General features: G+C 41.8%; 1 protein-coding gene across 1 annotated transcript in view; it reads left to right on the top strand.

Annotated features, from left to right (window-relative positions):
• The window catches only part of VWC2 (von Willebrand factor C domain containing 2), a gene marked incomplete at its 5' end in the record, with an annotated part of 57,261 nt that extends 41,598 nt beyond the window's left edge, over window positions 1–15,663 (top strand). Inside the window, one exon of the mRNA XM_082044861.1 lies at window positions 15,227–15,663. Coding sequence (XP_081900987.1) covers window positions 15,227–15,378 — 152 coding nt within the window. The 3' untranslated portion in view covers window positions 15,379–15,663. The remainder of the gene's footprint in view (window positions 1–15,226) is intronic.
• Between the last annotated feature and the right edge of the window lie 5,462 nt (window positions 15,664–21,125).

Below are 21,125 nucleotides of genomic sequence, written 5' to 3'. Positions count from 1 at the left end.
GGCAGGCGGCAGAGCCAACAAGGTATTGTCCATAATCAGAAATAGAATTGTAGAATTGTTTATGTGGGAAAAGACCTTTAAGATCATCGAGTCCAACTCTTAACCTAGCACTGCCAAGTCCACCTCTAAACCATGTCCCTGAGAAACTCATCTGCACGTCTTTTAAACACCTCCAGGGGTGGTGACTCAGCCATCCCAGGCAGTCTGTTCCAATGCTTCACAACCCTTTCCGTAAAGAAATTTTTCCTAATATACAATCTAAACCATCCCTGGTGCAACTTGAGGCCATTTCCTCTCCTCCCATCACTTCCTACTTGGGAGAAGAGACCAACACCCTCCATGCTACAACCTCCTTTCAGGTAGTTGTAGAGAGCAAGAAGGTCTCTGCTCAGCCATATACTGGGCATAATCAAGAAAGATAATGAGCACTAAGTAGCGGGTGCCCTTTTTCCCCACTTGTAGCAGATACAGAGAAGTGCAGAGAGGCACAGCTGCACGCTGGAGGGGATGGGGCTGGCTGGCAAGAAGAGACTGAAAAGGCTGCCGCTCTTTCTTTTGGAAAGAAGGAGGAAAGGACATGCAAGGAAGGTTTACAGAGTCTGTGGAGAAACTGAAATATTTGCTAGCTCCCACAGCACTACAAGTGGCTTTTTAGTGTTTGGTGGATGGAGATATATATGCAATGCAACCATTGCAGAACCACGCTGTTAATTTTTGAGTGTTAGCTTGTGTGGGTGTGTTTGTTTTTAGTGTCAGTGCCCTGAAAGCTCTTCTGGGTGTGGTCATTCCTTGTTTCCTCTAACACATCTGTGAGAGAATGCATTTATACTTTAATTTTTCTCAATGATCAGTGAGATTTCTCACTTCATAATTTAGTAGCTATGTCAAAAAACTAACACTTAATATTTGGACTGTCAGGCAAAGTCTTAAATAGTCCTATATAAAGAAAAGTGTTTGTCACAATTATTGTAATTAATTTCCAAGTTAGGACGGGGGCTTGCAATGTCTTATGAAAAAAAAAAAAAAGCAGGAAACAACCTCAGCCCTGAAGAGTTTACAGTGCAACAAGCAAGAAAAGGTACAAATAAAATGGAAGGAAATCAGTTTAGGTATAATATGACTCAAACTGTTCTGTGTTTGTGGACTGAATCTTCTGTCCTCCGGTCTTCTTGCATTCTCTAGTGGAAATAAGACCCCTTAAAACTCCTTTCTTGACTATTTCTCCATTCTCTCCTGAAAACCCATCCAAAGCTTTTGTTCCATAGAGATTCTTTACAGAACTCATTGTTTATGCACATTAATACACTGATTTCAATGACACATGCATAAATTAGACACATACTTGGAATAAGGAACGATAAAAAAAATTATTAAATCTGCTAATGTAGACTTAACAAGTACATATTGTGCTACTAAAGCTTCTGAAATCAAGTGCAAAGCGCAAGGTATTTCAGGGGTGTCAAACTTGTTTTCACCGGGGGCTGCATGTAACTACTACATTTATACAGTCCTAAAATTACATTCGGCCCTTTGAAGGCAGCCACGAGGCTGATGTGGCCCCCGGTGAAAATGAGTTGGACACCCCTGGTGTATTTGCAAGTTAAGCCCCTGAGCAAGACAGGAATAGGTCGCACCTTGCAAAAGAGAACAAGACAGAAGAGCCGGTGGTTTCTCCCTCTAGGTCTGATATTCCCCCTTTGCTAGGACATTGGTTCTTTTCCAAGAAATATTCCCTTTCCAGATCTCTGAATCCCACATGTTTCACAACACTTTGATCTGCTCTCTAATTAACAGCTTCTTCATTTAATTTAGTTTTGTCTCCACACCAGCTTCCCAGGTCTTCTTTATGCTTATGCTGTGTATGCAGCAGGTGAGCAGGGATCACTTTTATTACCGCAGAGTAGAAGAATACTCCAAAGACGAATGGAGTAGCTAACATTCTGATCATAAATCAAGTGCTTAATTGTTATTTGTAGGATATTTTGGAGTAATAACTTCATTAGAAAAGTAAAATGTAATTTTTAGTTTTGCTGCTTTCATTTTATTTACTCCTCTTTTTCTAGTGCACTAATCCGAGTTTTACGAAAATCAGTTCAAAGTGTCTTGGGAATCATTTACCATTTCCTAAGGCTCTGGTTTTGCCTCAGAGAAAACAAACATAGCTTTCAGATAAACATAAAAGCACCAGCTGTTTTTCCCCCGGAATTTTTAGTTACATAACACTTGCCTTTGGAGATAATTTTACAAGAAGAAATGAATAATATGTGGCAATACTTAAAAATAGGTTTACAATAATTCTATTACTGTAAATACAAAGACCAGACTTCATGCCTCAGTAAATGCTCCAGAGGTCTGATGTGTTAGAAAAGAGAGGTCTAGGAAGCAGCCCAGCCTCCCAACGCCAGCTTGGCCATCTTGGGGGCCAGTGCCTAGAACCCAATTTGGTTTTTGCCACGACAGAGTTTTCTGATCTCCTACTCTAGTAAAAGGTGTGATCTGATTTTTTACTTATCCCAGAGCATCATTGCTGGAACTTGATGGCTACTTCTCTGCGTAGTAGCTTCAGTGATGTTGGCGGTGCCTGCATCCTCACGTGCTTTTGGCTTAGGGATGGGACATTTAAATAGTTCGGCCACTGACTGGGAATATCTTGTCCCTTCTTAGAGGAGCAGACATCATTGCAAGCTCCATTACAGGAATTTCAGGTGCTGAGATTGTGACCTTGTGCTGACTGAAGACTGTGGGCTCTAAAAGAGCCCCTGTTTCTTTTGAGGTGTGTCTGTACCCTGCTGTCTAACTGGGACAAACTGTTGCGTCGTCCTGGCCAGAACAGCCTGCCCTCTGATATTATAGTTTATGGATAAATATGCAAACCAGATCCCTTGTTATCTCTTAGAAAGCTAGAGTAGTAATGTTGAAGGAAACATTCAGCTTATCATCATCACCTTACATTTCCTTCACTAGACCCTGACACAGCTGAAATACATTAATGTACACACCAATCTGACTGCTCTAAGTGGACTGACTCCTTTGTTGTGCTCTTTCGAGTTTCACATGCCTGTGTAATGGAAAGGAAGAGAGTGCACTCATAACGTCACAGGAGAAGAGCACCGCGATATGAGATGATGGTCTTGACTTTGCAGTACATGGGAAAATAAGTGCTGAATTCAGATACCAGAAATGAAAAAGTTGAGCAATATTATGTGGAAGATTCCTTTTGGGTAGTGTATATCCTTTTATGTCTGCCCTTGTGAGTGATATGCAATTTCTGTGCTGCCACACTTCTCTGAGATGAAAGGATTTGTATAACTCACAGACACAATCTTTGCATTTAACAAAACCAGTTCCGGTATCTTTTGTGATTCATGTCTCTCACTTCAAATCACCTGTCTTTCCATCTCCACAAAAAGATGATCCCTTAAAATCGTTTTGGCAGTCAAGCTGCCTGCTTTCCTGCCTTTTTCCTTCCTGCTTGCAATCCCACTAATTTGGTTTCTTCCAACATCAGAGTCTTCCTACTATCTTCCCTTTGCTATGAATCAGCCTTCCTTCTGCTGTTAGGTTTTCCACTCTTTCTACCCCAAAGCATCTCTGTTAGCCAGTTGTTGATTCATGAGTTGTCTAAGGGTGATGCAAATGGAAATGAAAGGGAATTAACTTCTGATAGGGATGGACTTCCATGTTCCAGCTTAATATATTTAGATTTGCTTATTCCCTGGCTGCATTATAAACAGCTGTCTTTAGACATGGTCCTAAGTTGAGTATGTGAGGTCTCCTCAGGAATGGCGTCTTAAATTTATAGCTCTGACTTGTTGACAGTTTGTGATCGACAGAATAATAACTATTTTTTGGTGCACTCCTTCCTCTGCTATTTTAGCATCTTGGTCTTTATTCTGTGCAAGCCCTCGATAAGGTAAGAGGGCAGCACGAGCACACATCAGAAATTGGGCTGAAACACCAGGAGGGCACCTGTGCGCTGGTGAAGGGGACAACCCGCTGAGGGCTTGTGAGCAGTTCTGGCAGCAGCTCTCTGAGGAGGTGTCTCTTCCCTTCCTTCAGGGGGCTACAGACGGCTGCCTTGGAGCAGATCCCATGGTTTTAGGTGACTAAGTTGGGTGCTGAGTGGCTCATCCCCAGGTCTGCAGCTGCCCAGGTGGAGAGCGCTGGAGCAGGGACCGATGCCAGACCTTACCCTGGTGGCATCCCGGCAGGCTGTGGGAGCAGGGCTGCACAGGGAACCAGGGGCAGGAGAGCTGAGCTCATCAATGTTTATAAATATATAAAGGGTGAGTGTCACAAGGATGGAGCCAGGCTCTTCTCAGTGGCAACCAATGGTAGGACAAGGGGGAATGGGTTCAAACTGGAACACAAGAGGTTCCACTTAAATTTAAGAAGAAACTTCTTCATGGTGAGGGTGACAGAGCACTGGAACAGGCTGCCCAGGGCGGTTGCGGAGTCTCCTTCTCTGGAGACATTCAAAAACCGCCTGGACACATACCTGTGTAACCTCATCTAGGTGTTCCTGCTCTGGCAGGGGGATTGGACTAGATGATCTTTTGAGGTCCCTTCCAGTCCCTAATATTCAGTGATTCTGTGAGCTCTTGCAGCAACATTTTTCTGGTATTTTCTCTCCAGCTTCCTGAGCGGATGCAAAACAGAGTCTTTCCAAAACAAGCTGTCTCAGTGCTGTGCTTCATAACCACCAGGGGAAAATCATTAAAGGGGAAGAAAAGGTAGAATTATTGATTCAGCAGCATGGAGAGCAAAGCATAACTTCGCTTTTGCTCATAAAAGTACTGTGATTTTTCTCAATTGCAGAGTAACTTGCGCACATCTTAAAGTTGGCAGAGATTTTTTTCTTAGGAAAACTTAACATCTCTGTTCTTTACGGGTATATTCACATAATGTTAATATAATGTTAAAACAACCAGCAATTACAGCTGTATATTTTGTAAATTTTCATACCTAAAAATAGTAGAAATTCATTAGGACTGGTGAGTAAACAGGTTTTTCAGTGTCCATTCCGATTCCCATGCACTACACCGGTATTTTAGAAAAACAGCTTTTTATTTCAGTAAATGAAACTAACAACCCATGGCAAAGATTGTTGTTCGAATTAATTATATTTTAAAGTGATGTATGATGTGCTGACAATTATAATTATTTTTTTTGCATAGATCCCTGTCACTTCTATCCTTGTAATAAAGGGTACTATTTATCTGGTTTTAAGAGGCAGATTTTTGGAAACATTCTGAATAAAAAAAGGTAGAAGGAGGAAGAGAAGGGGGTCAGTCCTTTGTGAAACTGTTTTGTTATGTTTCAAATAACGGTTTTGCTAGGATTGGTCTCAGCTGGGTTCTCACCTTTTGTCATGTAACTCAAAGGAAATCGATAAAAGGAGCATAATATCACAGATACAGTCCAAAAAATGCCACAGGACCACAGGATACATCTCCGCCTACAGAGCTGATCAGTTCTGATGCACTGATCCTCCACTTATTTCTATTATTGCATAGGCTTTATTCCCTCTAAGAATCTCAACTTCTGCTCCCTTTTCCTGCAGCTGGCAATGCTGCTCACAGCGTGTCTGTATGAGAGGGTTACACGACTGTCTGAGACCCCAAACTGCTGCTCCTCTGATGGAGATGCCGCCTTCTCGGTTAGTAAGTATCACTCCAGCAGCAGGTTACCTGGAGAGAACCCTCAGGTTCTGTACAGCTGCACCCAGAGCAAGCCAGCTCTAGGGAATTTGGATGAGGGCCTAGAAATTTGTCTGTGCAGCCAAGCCCCCAACTAAAGCAAAATACCCAAAGCATCGCTTATGATGGCAAAACCCAAAGTAACAACAAAAAAGCCAAACCAAGCCCTTATAACGCACCTGATTTTGCAAGTGGACTGTTTAATTGGGAGAGTTGTCACTGTCTGCTGTGGCAGGCTTTCTGGAATTGAGTGACACTACTTTCAGTATTTTGATATAAGTCATTCTCAGTAAGAAAGATAACCCCTAATTTAATGATATTCAGTGTATTTATCCTAAAAAGAGGTGAAAAAATGGCTGATGTTTGACTGATAATTATTTGTTGGTTTGACTGAATAATTCCTTGTAGGAATTATGCATACCATATTCTTGCTACTCAGTGTTTTATAGTGACTGGAAAATTACACTGATTTAGATTCCACTTCATTGCCAAAGCAGCACTATACTGTACTTTGGTACCGCTTTAGCTTTCAATTTAGTTGAAGTCTTCAGGGATTTTTTCCATAAAAATTCTTGAAATCTTTCCTTCATTAGCATCTTGCATTTGGGATGTCTTTCAGTACGTGTACTATCCTGTGCCTTACTACCTGGGTTGCTGTACACTTCTCAGCGACCTAACTAACCTGCCTGATAGACACTACAGCCCACCAGCACTGCTAATTAAAATGTACTTTTAGTTCCAGTGTTTGCAGCAGGTCTCTGATGCGTTAAATTACTGGCCTGTAGCACATGCTTTTGGAAGTACGGAGTCTATTTAAATTTGCATAATAGTTTTTAGCGTAACTTGTTGAAGATCTTTCCACAAAGGCATTTCACATGGCTTGCTTAGTCTGAAGAGTAAGCTGATGCTTCTCAGTGCAAAGAAGGTGACTTAGCACTGAGCAGGTCTGTCACGAGGTCCCCAGTAACCCCGCTGAGCCGGGCAGGGTCACTGGGATGAATAAACAGCTTAAGAAAGGAAGGATTAGCCCCGATCAGCTCAGCAGCAGAGCTTTTAAGCCCCCACGCTATGCGCTCTGGGGCAGGCAGCGGCTCACCCCGCTGCAGCCCACACAATGTCCCACCACCATTGTCAGTCCATCTGCCCCCACAGTGCCTGGCAATGCTTCTGCAGTTTTTGTGTTTTCTTAGACATCACCGCCCTCTCTGGGCTTCAGAAATAGCTTCCAAGCGACTAGCCGATGCTTTTGCTGTGTAACCCCAATCCCACACAGCTGCTGGTGCTGCCCCACCAAGAGCATCTCTGCAAGATGCTGCCCTGTGGGTCACATTTAAGACCAAAACCACTCTCTCCTCTCTTCCAGGCCAGCTTTAGCCCAAGCTGGGTCACCGTCTGGTCTGGTTAGTGCAGGGGGGAGCAGAGAACTCGGGGGGAATGTGGGGGGACACAAGCAGGCAGCTTTCTGTGTGTGTAACACGGGTGAAAACCAGGTTCCACAGGCAGGCTGGCAGTAAGTTGGGCTGCAGGGGAGCAGCACCAGCCCCTGCGCGTTTCTGTTGTCTGAGGCATCTGAGGTGAGTTTTCCCGATGCATTCAAGCCCGCTGTCTCTAATTTCCTAATCGTCTGGGTGGTGACTGAGCTACAAGAAAGCTGAGCACAAAATTGACACAGGCTTGCTGGATTCTAAGTGTTTATGTAATTTTTTGTAAGATACACACAGTGTTCAGCTCATGTCTAATTGGTGCCGTTTCTGGGTGGAACACAATATCCCTTTACAAGTCGTAGGACTTTTGAAAATCATTTTAAGTAGTGTATTGAAGTCTTTCTATATTTTCTCTGATAAAGGAAGTTATTTGATGTAGTTTATTTTTATGGCACTTGAGCCTCCTATTTAATTGGGCCCTTTTATGCTCCAAGGCTTTCTGTTCGGCTGATGCAGTATTGGATTGTATAGTGTTCAATGTTCCTTTGCTTCCTTTTGTTCGGTACACAAAAAGCAGATATCTGAAATTCTGCTTCTCTAAACACATATGAAAGTCCAAAAGGACAGCAGTGGCATCAGGATTACGGACTGTTTCCTTCCTGCAGGCAATTTCTATCTGTACAAAAGTAACTCTGCAGCTCTGGTTTTGGGAGCATTGATTTGGTAGCATTGGCATTATCATTCCAGGGATGTTAATGCCACCAGAAAGTGCAAGGCAATGGACAGTCGGACTTGGGAAGAAGCAGTGGTGGAAAGGATCAGTCCAGTGGCCACAGTGGCTTTGTTTGGTGTGCTGTGGGATTTTTAGACACTCCTCCGATTTCTAGGACTGGGACTGCAATGATGCATGAATCAATAGTGCTGTCACACTGATAAATGAAAAAGTAAAGCAACAGAACTTAATCATAAACGGGGCTTGTGAGTCTCATAAAAGGAATATTAAAACCCAGCTCTAAGTAAGATTGTAGTTTGTTTTATCTTCTGGATTAAAATGTGCACACACACAGGCATGCTTAGACTACAGCAAGTGCTGGAACTTTGATACCTGCTTTGTCACAGTAATGCCACTGAAGACATGGTCACCCCTTTTAGTTACAGGATAACTTCATTGCGCTTTCTTCTATCTCTCCACTCACAGCAGATGCTGCTATACCTGTCCTTCTAAATCAGGTGGCAAAATGTTGTTTTCAATTATTTTGCCCTTGGCAGATTTTCTTTCAATCTGCCAGTTCCCTGAGCATCTAACAAAACATGACTTTAACAGAGGGAGGGGTTTTATTATACTTAACTCTATCTAACATGAACAAAATGCAGCTTTCAATAAACATAGGCCATTGCACACACTGCCTTTTGTTACTTCCCACAGCAGTGAGGTAAAATTGCAAAATGGATGGAAGCCTTTTTTTTTTCTCCTCCCTGTCATATATATGCACATTTACTGGAAGTCTGTTAGGATGTTTGCCATGGTTCTCTGGCTGCCATATCTTAAGGCAGTGATAAACCACAGAAATAGTACATGGTTCTTCAGGGTCACAAATTGCTCTTAAAATCAGGCCTACCTGAATCCTTCTTCTGTGACTGAAAACTCTCTTTTGGACTTGGTTCAGTAGCGTCCAAAGGTACTGAGGCGAGTAAAAGGTTGCACTGCATTGGGAGCGGGAGGCACAGTGACAGCAGCCAGGGTGATGAACTTATTTTTGTGACAGAATGAGAGTCTGCTGTACTCCCAGTCACAGACTGCTTTTGCCAGCTGCTTTTTCTGCTTTATGTTCCGAGCTGACGTTTCGCAGGAGATAGGTGTATTACATATATATCTGCGTGAGAGGGAAACAAAATCAAGATGGGTAGATACAGACCCTTTAGGAGAGATTAGAGATTGGAAGGGCACAGAGTAGGTACCGATACCATCTCTGGAGGAAGTGGTTAGATTTGAGAGGGATGAGGATGGTAATGCCTGCATCTCGATATCTTGCTGCTGCGGTGCTACGTGGCAGAGCAGCCTTATTTTGTCTCTCTGTACGGTGCTGGCATGTTTTGAAACGCATCTCAAATATCTCAGCAGGTGTGTCAGGGACTTTGTTCCAGGACCCTTTACCCGTGGTTTGGTTGCCCTAGTTGTCAGGTGTAACTTCCAGCTGAGGTGGGGAAGAGTCCTTGGGTTTGTGCTGTGGCATCCCAGGTCAGCAGCAGCAGCAGACTGCTTGAGATGCAGGCAGGGAGTTTGTCTCTATCTCTTCTTTCAACTCAGTGTTTCATTAGTCTCTCTGGCATCCGCAATAGATCCTGGAGGAAGTCATGAAATGTCAGAAGGAAGAAAGATCTGAAAGATGGGAGGGAAGGCTTCGCTTTCCATGGCATGTTCCCGAAATTACTGAACAACAGGAACACTCTTGCTGTACATGGAAGACTGTCAAGTAGCATTGCTGAAAAGTGGAACTTTTCTGTAATGCAGAAACACTGCAGCAGAATTTGACTTGAGTGTAATGATACATTTGTTTCTGTAAGTTTTCTATGTGGTCTAAAATTCACAGTGTCATGAAAATGTCAGCTCAACTTTTTCATCAGTGGTCACAACAAAAAGATAAATGTCAGGAAGAAAGAAGCAAATGGGAAACAAAACAGGGAAGATGACTGTGCTACTGTACGAGCCCATGGTGTTTCTACAACTTGAGTGTGGTGCACACGTCTGGTCCTCACAGCCCTAAAAAAGAGGCAGAAGAACTTGGAGAGGTCTGGGGAGGTCAGCGGGGTTGGTGGGGGTGCAGAACCGGCCTCCTCAGGCTGCAGGTGAGGTGTTGGGAGGGATGGGAAGCATGATATAGGTCTATAAGCTCATGAATGGCATGGCAAAAGTGGGGTGGTTGTTATTGCCTCTTCCAGTCTCAGGATTTGGGGGTACCAAGCTTAGGTAGCAGGTGGGAAGTGTCAGGCAACAACATAAAACTGTTCTAGCCCCTGTGCAAGAGCTGAGGACCTTCTTGCCACCTAGTCTTGTTTGAGAGTTCAGCAGGATCTTGGAGAGATTAATCATAAAGGAATCTATTAACTCCATCCATTAGCTTTGTTTACTCAGCACACAGTAGCCATTCATGAATTCTTTCGTTCAGACAGTGCTGGAAGCTGGGTGTACGTTTTAAGAACCATGCTTGCTCTGTTCCCATACATTCCCCGTGCACCTCCTTTTGGCTGCTGCTGTGAGTGAACCTCTGATCTCACCCAGCACCGCTGTTTCTTGTATAATGTCATGGTTCTCTAGACTTCCAGGATGAAGTATAGGACCTGTCTTTTCATGTCGTAACAGTTGGAAGTCCATGACATTTGAAAGAAAAAAAATAGGGACTAAGCCAAATGTTGAGGTTATGTCATTTACAAAGTGCTCTAATATCACAGTGATGAATGCCATGTAGCTGTCAGAGTAGATAGGTCTGCTGTGAGGTATGTTGTGGGTGACCTGTTTGACTGCTGCAAGGAGCTATTAAAAGGGCAGCTATTAGGGAGTTCAGTATAAACCAGAGCCTAAAGCAGTCTTACATCAAAGTGTTATGTACCGGAGCTTGCCACTGTAGTTCTAATTGGCAAAAATATGCCGTGACTTATTCTCCAGGCAAACACATGAATTTGCACTTGAACAGGTTCCTTCGTTCATAATTTGATTTAACACATGATAAAAACAGTTGATTAAAACACGATTTACCAAATTGCTGTATCTTGTATTTTTGAACTGATTGGAACGCGTGCCTAGGCAAAAGCAGGGGCACGCTGCAGAGGGAACGGGCATCACTCTGTAGAGTACAGCTGTGGTTTTGTGGAAGGAGAGGAGAAGCTTCAGAGAGCCTCTTGTGAGGTTGTCAAGGCTCAGGTGCCATTGCTTTTGTCGATGAGTGGCTTGGGCGTTCTCTGCTGATAATTGGTATCGGCTGTTTTCTTCCGAGATAACAAAATTTGCATTTTAATTAGATTGTTGCATTTGTCAACATTGAAGCATAAAATATAAGTCATTGGAAGTTTTTCACAGGATCACTGTAAGGACTTCGAAAAAATTACAAAACCAGCATTTATCCCAATAGTATTTTTAAGCTTTTTTAGTATTATGCATTTAAGAGGTGAGAATCCTGTTGTAAATTCTCAATGAATTAACCACCAAATATGCCTTCTTAGGTCCTCAGGTCCCTGTATAAATGTTGCTTTTGGAAGCTAGGATTCACTGTTTTGGACGCGGGGGAGCCGAGAGCTGCGTGCCGATCTGGTGCTCAGCGTGAGAACTGAGGATTTGCACTGAACTCGCTGCTTCAAGACATCGCTGAGATGGCAGCAACTGTGCCTTAGCCCTAGGAAAGAAATCTCTGCTGATACCAGCATGGTGTGGCTTAAGCGGAGTCTGATAGTGCCAGGGTATACTTTAGGAAAACAAATGATGTCGTGGTAGATTTCAAGCTGCGCTTGGAATTGGTACAATATGTCACATTGAATTTTCTGCCAGATTTAAGAGTCATATGGCAAGATCTTCATCTACTGTGAAGATGTGCGGCACCGCTGACTTCCTTAGAGCTAAATAAGTGTGTGCAGTTGGGGATGGGGCCCAGGAGGTTTATGCTATAAATCAAACAAGTTCAAACAAGCCACTGCTGCACTGAGCGAGTACCGGGTGCTGAAGTCGGGCAGAGTAGTAATGTTACCAAGCAGGAGCTCAGAAAGCAGGCAGCCTGCTCTGTAGGCCAAAGAGAAGAGATTCACAGCTCCTGCAACAGCAACACCTGGTCATAAAGCCCACTCCTGCTCTGGAGCTGGAACAGCCTCTTTTTACTTGGAGATGCTTTTCATGTGCTGGGTCAGGTAATTTTGCAAACTTTTTTTAAAACTCACAAAATGTCTCACCCTTTGTGATGAGAACTTGCAAATCGTGCAAAATCAACTGCCCAGCGTGAAGTAAAGCAGTAGTTTCAGCAAATGCTGTGCCTTCAGGGCAGCTGATCCACTCTGAATGTGGAGGAAACAACTTGCTTCAGCTTCCCTCTGCTAAGGGAGAGTGAGAAAACGTCACTCTTGAGCCTAACTCCAGCTTCGTGCTCCGCCTCTGCCTCCTTGCCCCATTGTCTACTCAAAGTCTTTAATTCCTCAGTTTCTCCACTGTCCTTTTAGGCAGATGGAGAATCGACTTGTTAGCTGGTTCATCAGCAGCATCCATCCAGCTGGCAGGGGCCGGGCAAGGGCTGCTGGAGATGTAGGTGTGTATCTGGTTTCTGCAACTGCTCCTCAGAGGAGAAGGAGAGGGATGAGCATCACCTGCTTAGTGAGAAGAGAGCCACAGGACACCACAAACCAGGACTAGCTCCTAACAGCTCCAAAATTGATTGAGGTTTGGAGCGCAGTTCATTTTTTTTTTCTCCTAGAATAACTCTGAGGCTTTGGAGAAATGATAGAAGGAGAGCTGTGGAATTACTTTCCTGTATTTGGACACTATATTGTACTGACATTTATGTGCATGGTGTTGCAGTAATATAGTCAGTTCAGCCTTTTCGTTGGTGACCTTTTCTGTAACATTAACCACAATATTGTGCACACACGATATTGCAAAGAAAAAGATGAAGCAGGAATGCCAGTTGACTATTGGCAGCATAACTACAATATAGAATTTGCAGTTACAGTAATGATGAGTGCAAATGGAGAACCAGAAAATAAGCAATTTTCTACAGAAAAGTTGCATAATAGTAAAAAACATTCTAGCTTGCTCAATAACATACTTTGTTGCTGTCATTTATTTTGTAGGGTCCCTTTCTTGAGTAGATGGTTATTCTGTAGATTTGCCAAAGCAATGACTTTACCCTATATTAAATAGTTTAACAATTTAGGGCTCACTTGTATCTTTACATTTAATCAGTTTTGATGTAAGAAGGACTCGTCACACGTGGCATTAAGGTGCTGCTAATTGTGAATGGAGGTATTTACATTCTGAATCCTAGTGAACTGTATTAAGTGTGTTACACTGTTTTTACTTCATTCCCCAGTTGGTTTTTATAACCAAGTATAGCCTGTAACATTTACTTTCCCAGAATGAAATAAATCCTGCACAGGGGATTGATATCACTCTTGTGCCTTTTACATAGTTTTTAAATTTCAAGTGGTTTTGTAGGTTTCGTACAAATTCTTCAAGGAAAGTAGATTCTGCTTTTAATATTTTAACTCTTTATATCACATAGCTTTGTAAATCTTGGGTCTGTTACAGGTCAGCCTGCAAAACACTCATGTATCTTTAGCCTAATGTGTGAGTGAACCTATCTTGGGATGAAAAAATTATCAGGTGCAAGAACACTGTGTTTAACGGAAATAGAATTATATAGATTAGAGGTGAAATCTTTCAGGTTCCCCTGAGGACAGCATAGTTAATAACGCTGATTTATCTCAGTTGAAAGCTAGGGCACCTGCCAGTGTGCGGTGGGACCCAGGAAGAGTGTCTTGCACCCCAAAGTCCTCCTTCCTGCATTGTCCAACCCAGTGGTACTTTGCATGAACAGATGGAGGAGAGTGAGAACACAAATGTACCACAGTAACCTAAGTTAGTTAGTAAAGTTAAGTACGTAACTTTACATGAGATGCTATATTTTACTATCCATTCTGCATCCAAAGACTTGGATGAGTCTGAGGCCATCCAAAACTAGGGAAGGTGCTACATGCTAGAGATCTTTAGCAACAGTCAGTCCTATAACAAAATATTCTTAAATATTCAGAGGTTTAATGGGTATGATTTGGTGAACCAAATTTCTGCAAGTCTTGCAGGTCTCTTCTTTCATCTTTATTGAGAAAGGGCCTTTGTTGTTGTCAATTTGACAACTGATTCTCAGGCTGCTGTGTCAGTACACAAACATGCAACCTGATCCAGAGAGAAAACTATTACAATTGATTCGTGAACTATTTGGTTTGTCTTTAAAATGTGCAGTGTGCACCTACCCTTGTTTTTTGGAGGAAGCACTTACAAAACACAAATACATTGCCTTAGAAAAAGAAGCTGTGCTGTTTGCCTTCGGTCTTACAGTAGAACCTTGGCAATGGAAGACTGAACCTCATCTGTGACTGACTTACTTGTGTGGCAAACAGGTTGGCAGTTGATAAACATTTTCCACACCCATATTCTTTCAAGTGTTTCAGCTGTATCAGATTAATACGATATATCTGGCCCCTACTGCACATCCTACGGGGGTAGACAGTGGTACCAACGTGCTGTGGAGTGGCCAGGCTTTAGTGCCGCTTTGCAAGCGCATGTGGGTTTTCAAGGCAGAAATAGGCTTACTTTTTAACAAAACTGTAGGTAATCCATCACTCACAACCTTCTGTGGCAAAGAGATGCAAGGATGTCACCTTTTGAAAGAACCAGATTTGTCTTGTGAACATTGTGCTGATGGGTCGTTCTCCTGCCTTGTTCTTGGAAATGAAGTTATTTGGGTGTTCTACGAAAAGGGGTGTTTGTAGCCTTGCTGACTTACCTAAGATGGAATATTTCTTTTCATACATGAAAAGTGTCTTCATACGGAAGAGGCTGGAGCTATTCCATTCTACTGGAAAAGGCCTGGTTTTGCATGAAATGAAAAATAAACTAATCTGATACTTTGATTAGTACACAAAATACAATGTTTCTAATGGAGAAAAACTAATAATAGTTACAAACAGCTCTCTAGTAGCTTAGAGTTTCAGTGTTGGATTATCAATAGCTGGCTTTTTCTCTAGCTTAAATCTGTGTTTATCTGCGTTGTCAGTTTACGCCCAGGTCTCTGTCACAGTTGCACATTTTGCAGAAGGGGTTTATTGCGCCCTCCCCTGGGAAGGCAGTGTGGTCCGTACTGAAAACATTCAGCCACAATGAAGGGCAGGATCCTTACTCTCTTTGCTGCTTTTCTGCCTCATGCGCAATATTCACCTTTGTTTAATGTGCCCAGCGTTACTCACTTGGTGTTAGGTTTTCTGTGCTGGAGACTAAAACCAATATGTGCTGGATTACAGTGTGATATGGGTATCGCATAATAAACTTGGTTTTTTGGTTTTTTTTTTTAGGCCCAAACTGCTTTGCAGAAACCCTTGTCATTCCAGCAGGCCGGGAGGTGAAAACTGATGAATGCACTATATGTCACTGTACTTATGAAGAAGGCACTTGGAGGATTGAACGGCAAGCTATGTGCACTAGACATGAATGCAAACAAATATAGGAAATACACAAATCTAAGTACTTTTTCGTGGTTTTTATAAAATATCTCACAGCAGTGAGCATCCTAGATGACCCAGGGAAGTCTGAATGAGAAGATGCTGGTGAGGAGCAAAGAATAAAATATTGATATTTTGTTTTTCAAAGTAACATGCTACTGCAAGGCAAAGAAGTGCATATATTTAAAACGTTTGGACATAAGAATACCTGTCTTAATAAATGTGTTATTTTCACAGTGAGTACACTAAAATACACTCTATAAAATATTCTATGTATTTCTATAATGCCATTATAGAGCTTAAAATAAATGTTTTATATAGACAATACAGATTAAAGTACTGTTATCGTTGCCTGTCCTGTTGTGCACCATGGCTAAAACATTACTTTTCTATTCTACTTTCATCATCTGAGGGTTTTCTTGAGAGTTTTTCAGTTTGATTTGTGGGTTTGTTTTGTTGTTGATTTGTTTTGTTTCGTTTTGCTTTTTTCTTTAGTTTAGTGGGCCAGGACAGAGCCAATGTATGACAAAACTTTTATGTTCTCACTTTTGAAAAGATGGAGTAGGATATATTTTCAGAGAACATGCACTCATGAATATTGCTGTAGTGTAGAAGTGAGATGGACTCTCTTAGTTCCAGTGATGCCTCTCTGTTGGTCCACAGCTAGGATAACTTGGAGCAGTGGTTAATATGAAACTGGTCTCTCACAGCAGTTGCTATAAAAATTTAGTGGGACAAAATCAGTTTCTAATATTCAGTTCAGTCATAACACATTGCAGCAGGACAAATTCCTCTGTGACATGAACAACATCACATCACCCAGCTGGTGGAAATGATGGTAAGTAACTACGAGGCATCGTTAATGGTAATGCAGAATGAATGTGGAGAAGCACAGCCTGGAAGGACTAGAACAGCCGAACAGGCCTCCACTGATATGGCTCCTTGTTGCCAGTTCATGGGCAGAAGAGCTGGTTAATTGCTGTGCCATTCTTCGGGTCTTGCTCCTGCCATTTTACGGGCGCTGGTTCAACTTTTTGGTCTTTCTGATAGTCTGTGCGGGGTCTTTGATGCAGTGTGTTGAGGAGAAAGGTCAATCCATCAAAGGATTTCTAGCAGAGAAGCTGACCCTGACTACAGGTGAGGCGAATCACATCTACCTGCTTCAGCCATCAACAGCCTTTGCTTAGATTCACGTTGGTTTTAGTTTAGTTTATCACCAACTCCTACAATACATCTGCTCTGAATACCTGTTAAGGCAAGGCTTAAGAAAACATAGACTTGCCTTTAAGATTTGCTAGAGGGAAGACTCAATAAATCAATATCTAAAACCAGAAGACTATTGCTTAAATTCCCACCTACCCTTTGCTACTTACTCCTGTGGTGTAACCTGGTTACCAGGTTTGCAAGCATACAAAGTATGGCTTTTTGGTACTTCTGAAGACCATGGAATTTTGCCAGTGACTTCAGTGGATCCCAGTTATCACCTCACACCTGTATTTTGAGCATGTGTCTGTCTGTCACTGGGCATTATTTTCCCCAGTGGTGGTACAGGAGAGGAAGAGCAGTGACAGAATCAGAAATCAAGGAACTGTCTCTTGCATGAACAGTCCTGTGGCAAAGCCATGCATGGTATTGGTCTAGTCACAAGAAGAATAAGAGAGAGGAAGACAGATTGTTGGATTTGCATAGTTTCAAATCACACAAAAATTAAGTAAATAATAACTTTCCCTGAAATGGATTCGCACATATGTAAATATTGTACTGGAAATGCTCTTCTCCAGTAGCTGGAATTCCTAGCAGGGGTGCAGGAAATGTTATGCCTGGGTTGTCACTGAGTCTGCTGGTAGCAGTGGAAGGTGACACAGAGTATGGCTTATCTTTTCTTCTTGGAAGAAAGGAAGAAGTGTTTCATGTCTCATTTGTGCCTAGACCATAAGTACACTTCCAAATACAAATACTTCATTTTGCCATTTTATAAAAGGAGTACCTTATTCATTGTATACTACTCATTAGCACAGTGAGACACTGCATGTTTGGAAGTAAAGAAGATATGATTTGGCTAAAAATTGTATTATTTTAAGTACATCTATCCATTTCATAAGATTCAGTAGTTGCCTGATAGACAGCTAGCTTTTAAATCAGTAGGACCCGTGCCTCATGGCTGTGTAGGCTTCTGCTTACTGAAATCAAGTATCTGCACAGTTCTGGGGAAGTGCCATGAGTGCCTGTGGTCTTCCGTGTGCATTTTCTCGAGATGAGTGGAAATGGCCACATCGGAAGCAGCTGTGTGATGTAACAGCAGAGCATGTGGACTTGCAGCTCGGTGCAGGACTGCCCTTCCCAATGGGCTGCTGAGTGTCTCTTTAAGAGGCACACCCGCTTACAGTGAAATTATGAGACTCAGAATTTGTGTCTTTCACTGTATGGCCATCATGTTTGAGTTTCTAGAAGTCTCACCTTGGACTCCTCACCCTTTGCTTCTTCACTGGAGGTTCTTGTGAAACCTTATACTGTTTCCCTGGGCTTAAATTTCTGTTCTTTTCGGAAGTTCTGCATTTATTGAAATAGTGAGTGCAAAGTTAAGGGAGGGATAATCTAGCTTGTTTCTAGTGTAGTTTTTATAATTATTTTTCTATTGCACATTTTTCCATCTCTCAGTCCTGGTACCAACATATTAATGTCATCTTTACTGTAGTGATAGGCTGGTCATTTCCCATTTCATATGGAATATCCTGGGCAAATTCATCTTGACACCGAGCTTTGTGGGTGGTTTCTTAAAGAGCTTCTATTTTGAGATACAGTATCTTTCTTTTTTTGAGAAATAAACTTCAAGTCTTTTGAGAGCCTTTTGTTTGGGTTTGGTTTGTTGTTGTTGGAGGTTTTTTTGTTGGTTTGGTTTTGCTTTTGCTTTTTTAATGTAGTGAGGTAGAAGTCATAATGAGCTTTTCACCTTTATGCTGAGATCACTGGCCACATCCAGCTTTGGCCTGTAGTATAAGAACTCTTTGGTTATCCCTGAGATGGGCAAATAGGCTGAGTGACTCTTCTTGGGCAGATCTCACCAGCTTCACTCAGTGATGGAACCACAGTTAGTACATAGCGTATTGTGGGTTAACCCTAGTAGGTAGCTAAGCACCACACAGCTGCTCACTTGCTCCCCCACCGCCCACCCTCAGTGGGACAGGGAAAAAGAATGGAAGAGTAAAAGCAAGAAAACTCCTGGGTCAAGATGAAAATAATTCAATCAGTGGAGTAGAAGAAAAAGTAAAAAAAAATCAAAAAAAAATATAAAACCAAGCGCTGCAATGGCAATCACTTACCACCTCCCATGGGCCGTTGGGCAGCCAGCCAGTTCCCAATCAAAAGATAGGTAACCTTGCCTAAACCTTGCTCCTCTCCATTTTAGTTCTGAGCAGGACATTATTTTGCATGGAATATCTCTCTCATTATTTTGGGTCACCAGCCTGGTTGTGCACCCTCCAAAGCTTTTGCGCACCCTCATTCACTGGGGGCGAGTGAGAAACGGAAAAGACCTTGATGCTGTGCACACGCTGTTCGGCAACAGCCAAAATACTGGTGTGTTATCAGCATTGGTCACAAACACAGCACCAGGCCCCCTACTGCAGAGAGTAGCTCCATCCCAGCCAGACCTGGTATACACTGATAACGTCAGCAATCCCAGCACAGAGGCAAACACACCTAAAAGCCCAAGAACCAAATTCCAGTGGGTGACTGCACCAAGCAGTGTGTGGGCCTTCCACGGTGGAGCTGGGGAGCTGCGATGTGCAGCCTGCTACATAATGTCACTTCACAAAAGAGAAACCTTCCTTTTGTTCGAGTGCAAAATGAAAATGTAGAAATAAAAAGATTAATAGTTAAAAATTAGCCATTATGGAATGCAGTCAGAAAACATTCACCTTTAAACAAATTTAATTGCTAAGCAAAAAAAACCCAGAACTGGTCTAGTGGCCACATGTACTTATCTAAATGTTATGATTTGGTCATGTAATACACCTGCTCCTATTTGACCTTCATCATTTCCAGTGAAACAAATTCAAGAATATTGGCTTCCCTACTGAAGCTGGTTTTTGCTTCAGTGCAAACAGTATTATGTGTCCTGCACACGAGTTGTCCTTCAGCTTTGCAGGTGGGTTATGTCTGTAAAAGCTGTATTTCTGGACACACTGATAGTTCATGAGTAATTTTGTATTTTTGTATTTGAAGGTCTGTTGCTCATGAATATTCTTCTCAAATGTTCTTACATCGCTGCATTGGCATGAATATGATATTTCTGCTTCTACTTCCCTTGCTTCTGCTTATTTCCCAGTTGAAATCAGCACAAATTAATTCTTGGTTTGGCCTCATCCGTTGTTGTCAGAATGCACGATCATTAACTTGTCTTCAAACCTGTGTCAGTAGGTGCCTGAAGAGATTATATTGTAGATGGTTTCAGGTAATTATAAAATTGCACAGTTTGTGTGCAATAGGATTCTTTTATACTACTTGTTTAAACCACAAAAATGAGTGTGCTGGTATTCACTTAAATACTTAGGAGAGACTGAAAAGAGAAAAGGGGGAAAAGAGGAAAAATACGAGACAACGGAGCTGAGCATTATGATAGGAATGTTCAAAAAAAAAAAAGCAAAATAAAGCTACAATGTCATACAGGAATTTCATAGGGAGATTTTAAAAGAATATTATAAGAAAAGTGAGTGAGAAATGTACTTGTGCAGCAACTGAAATACAGGAAATTCTAGTTGGAGATGAAATAAAAAATCATACTGTAGAAGTGATTAGATACTGGAGGATGTTGCTCAAAGATGTTGTAGCGTCTCCATTCTTGAGGATGGTCAAAACCCAACTGGACACAGCCCTGAGCAGTTTGCTGTGGCCAAACCTGCATTCAGCAAGGTATTGGACTACATGATCTCCAGGGATGTAAAATGGAAAGCAGGTTTAAATGACATTGAATTAAAGTTTTAATACAAATAAGAAAGAAAAAGAAATTATCAAAGGTTCCCTCACTTTGGAAAACAATCTCTTCTGTTATTATACTGTGTAATATAAACTATACTGACAGGATTGTAAAGCATTTTATGTTACTTTTTGATGGTAATTTTAATGTCTGAAGTATGATAGCTCCATAATACATAGGAGGCTTTGAAAGGCACATATTATTTAAGAATCTAATGCAATCCAACTAAATGCTCCAGTTATTCTTCTTGTCAGGCAATGAATTTTCTTCAAAGCCAGTGTTACCATGGGTTTTCTGTCTGCAAAAATACACCTGATGCCCTCTGTTCCTGCTGCATTAAAAACAAAGCACAAACTGGGGAGATGCCATTGAACTGAATATCACAGACTGTTTTTCTGGGTATCTAAAAAGTCAAATTTTCATCACTTTTTGATAAAGTATTACCTCAGAAAGTTTATAACTTGTTTAGTTTTGAGAAGACAGACACTCCTTCCCAGAATCCTCTTTCCTCTTAAAAAATACTTACGCTCAACCACAGTGAAAATGTAAATTTACATTTGCCACACCCACACAGTGTGGCAAATGTAAATTTTCGGTCTTTTGAAATGTCACATTAAACAACTCCCATAGCAAAGAAAAAAAGAAACACAATCTATTATGTTTTTCCAATTGTTCATATGTAATATGTGCCTCATTCATTTTATACACTTATAAAACAAATACAGGAAAAGTCCCAACTTGTATGTCAATTATCAGTTATAAAGAAGACAGAAGTCT

Source organism: Streptopelia decaocto, assembly GCF_964273445.1.
Source record: "Streptopelia decaocto genome assembly, chromosome: 2".
In the NCBI taxonomy this organism is placed as follows: Eukaryota; Metazoa; Chordata; class Aves; order Columbiformes; family Columbidae; genus Streptopelia; species Streptopelia decaocto.
Note: the sequence above shows the minus strand (reverse complement) of the source record. Positions and strands in the feature narration are given on the sequence as shown.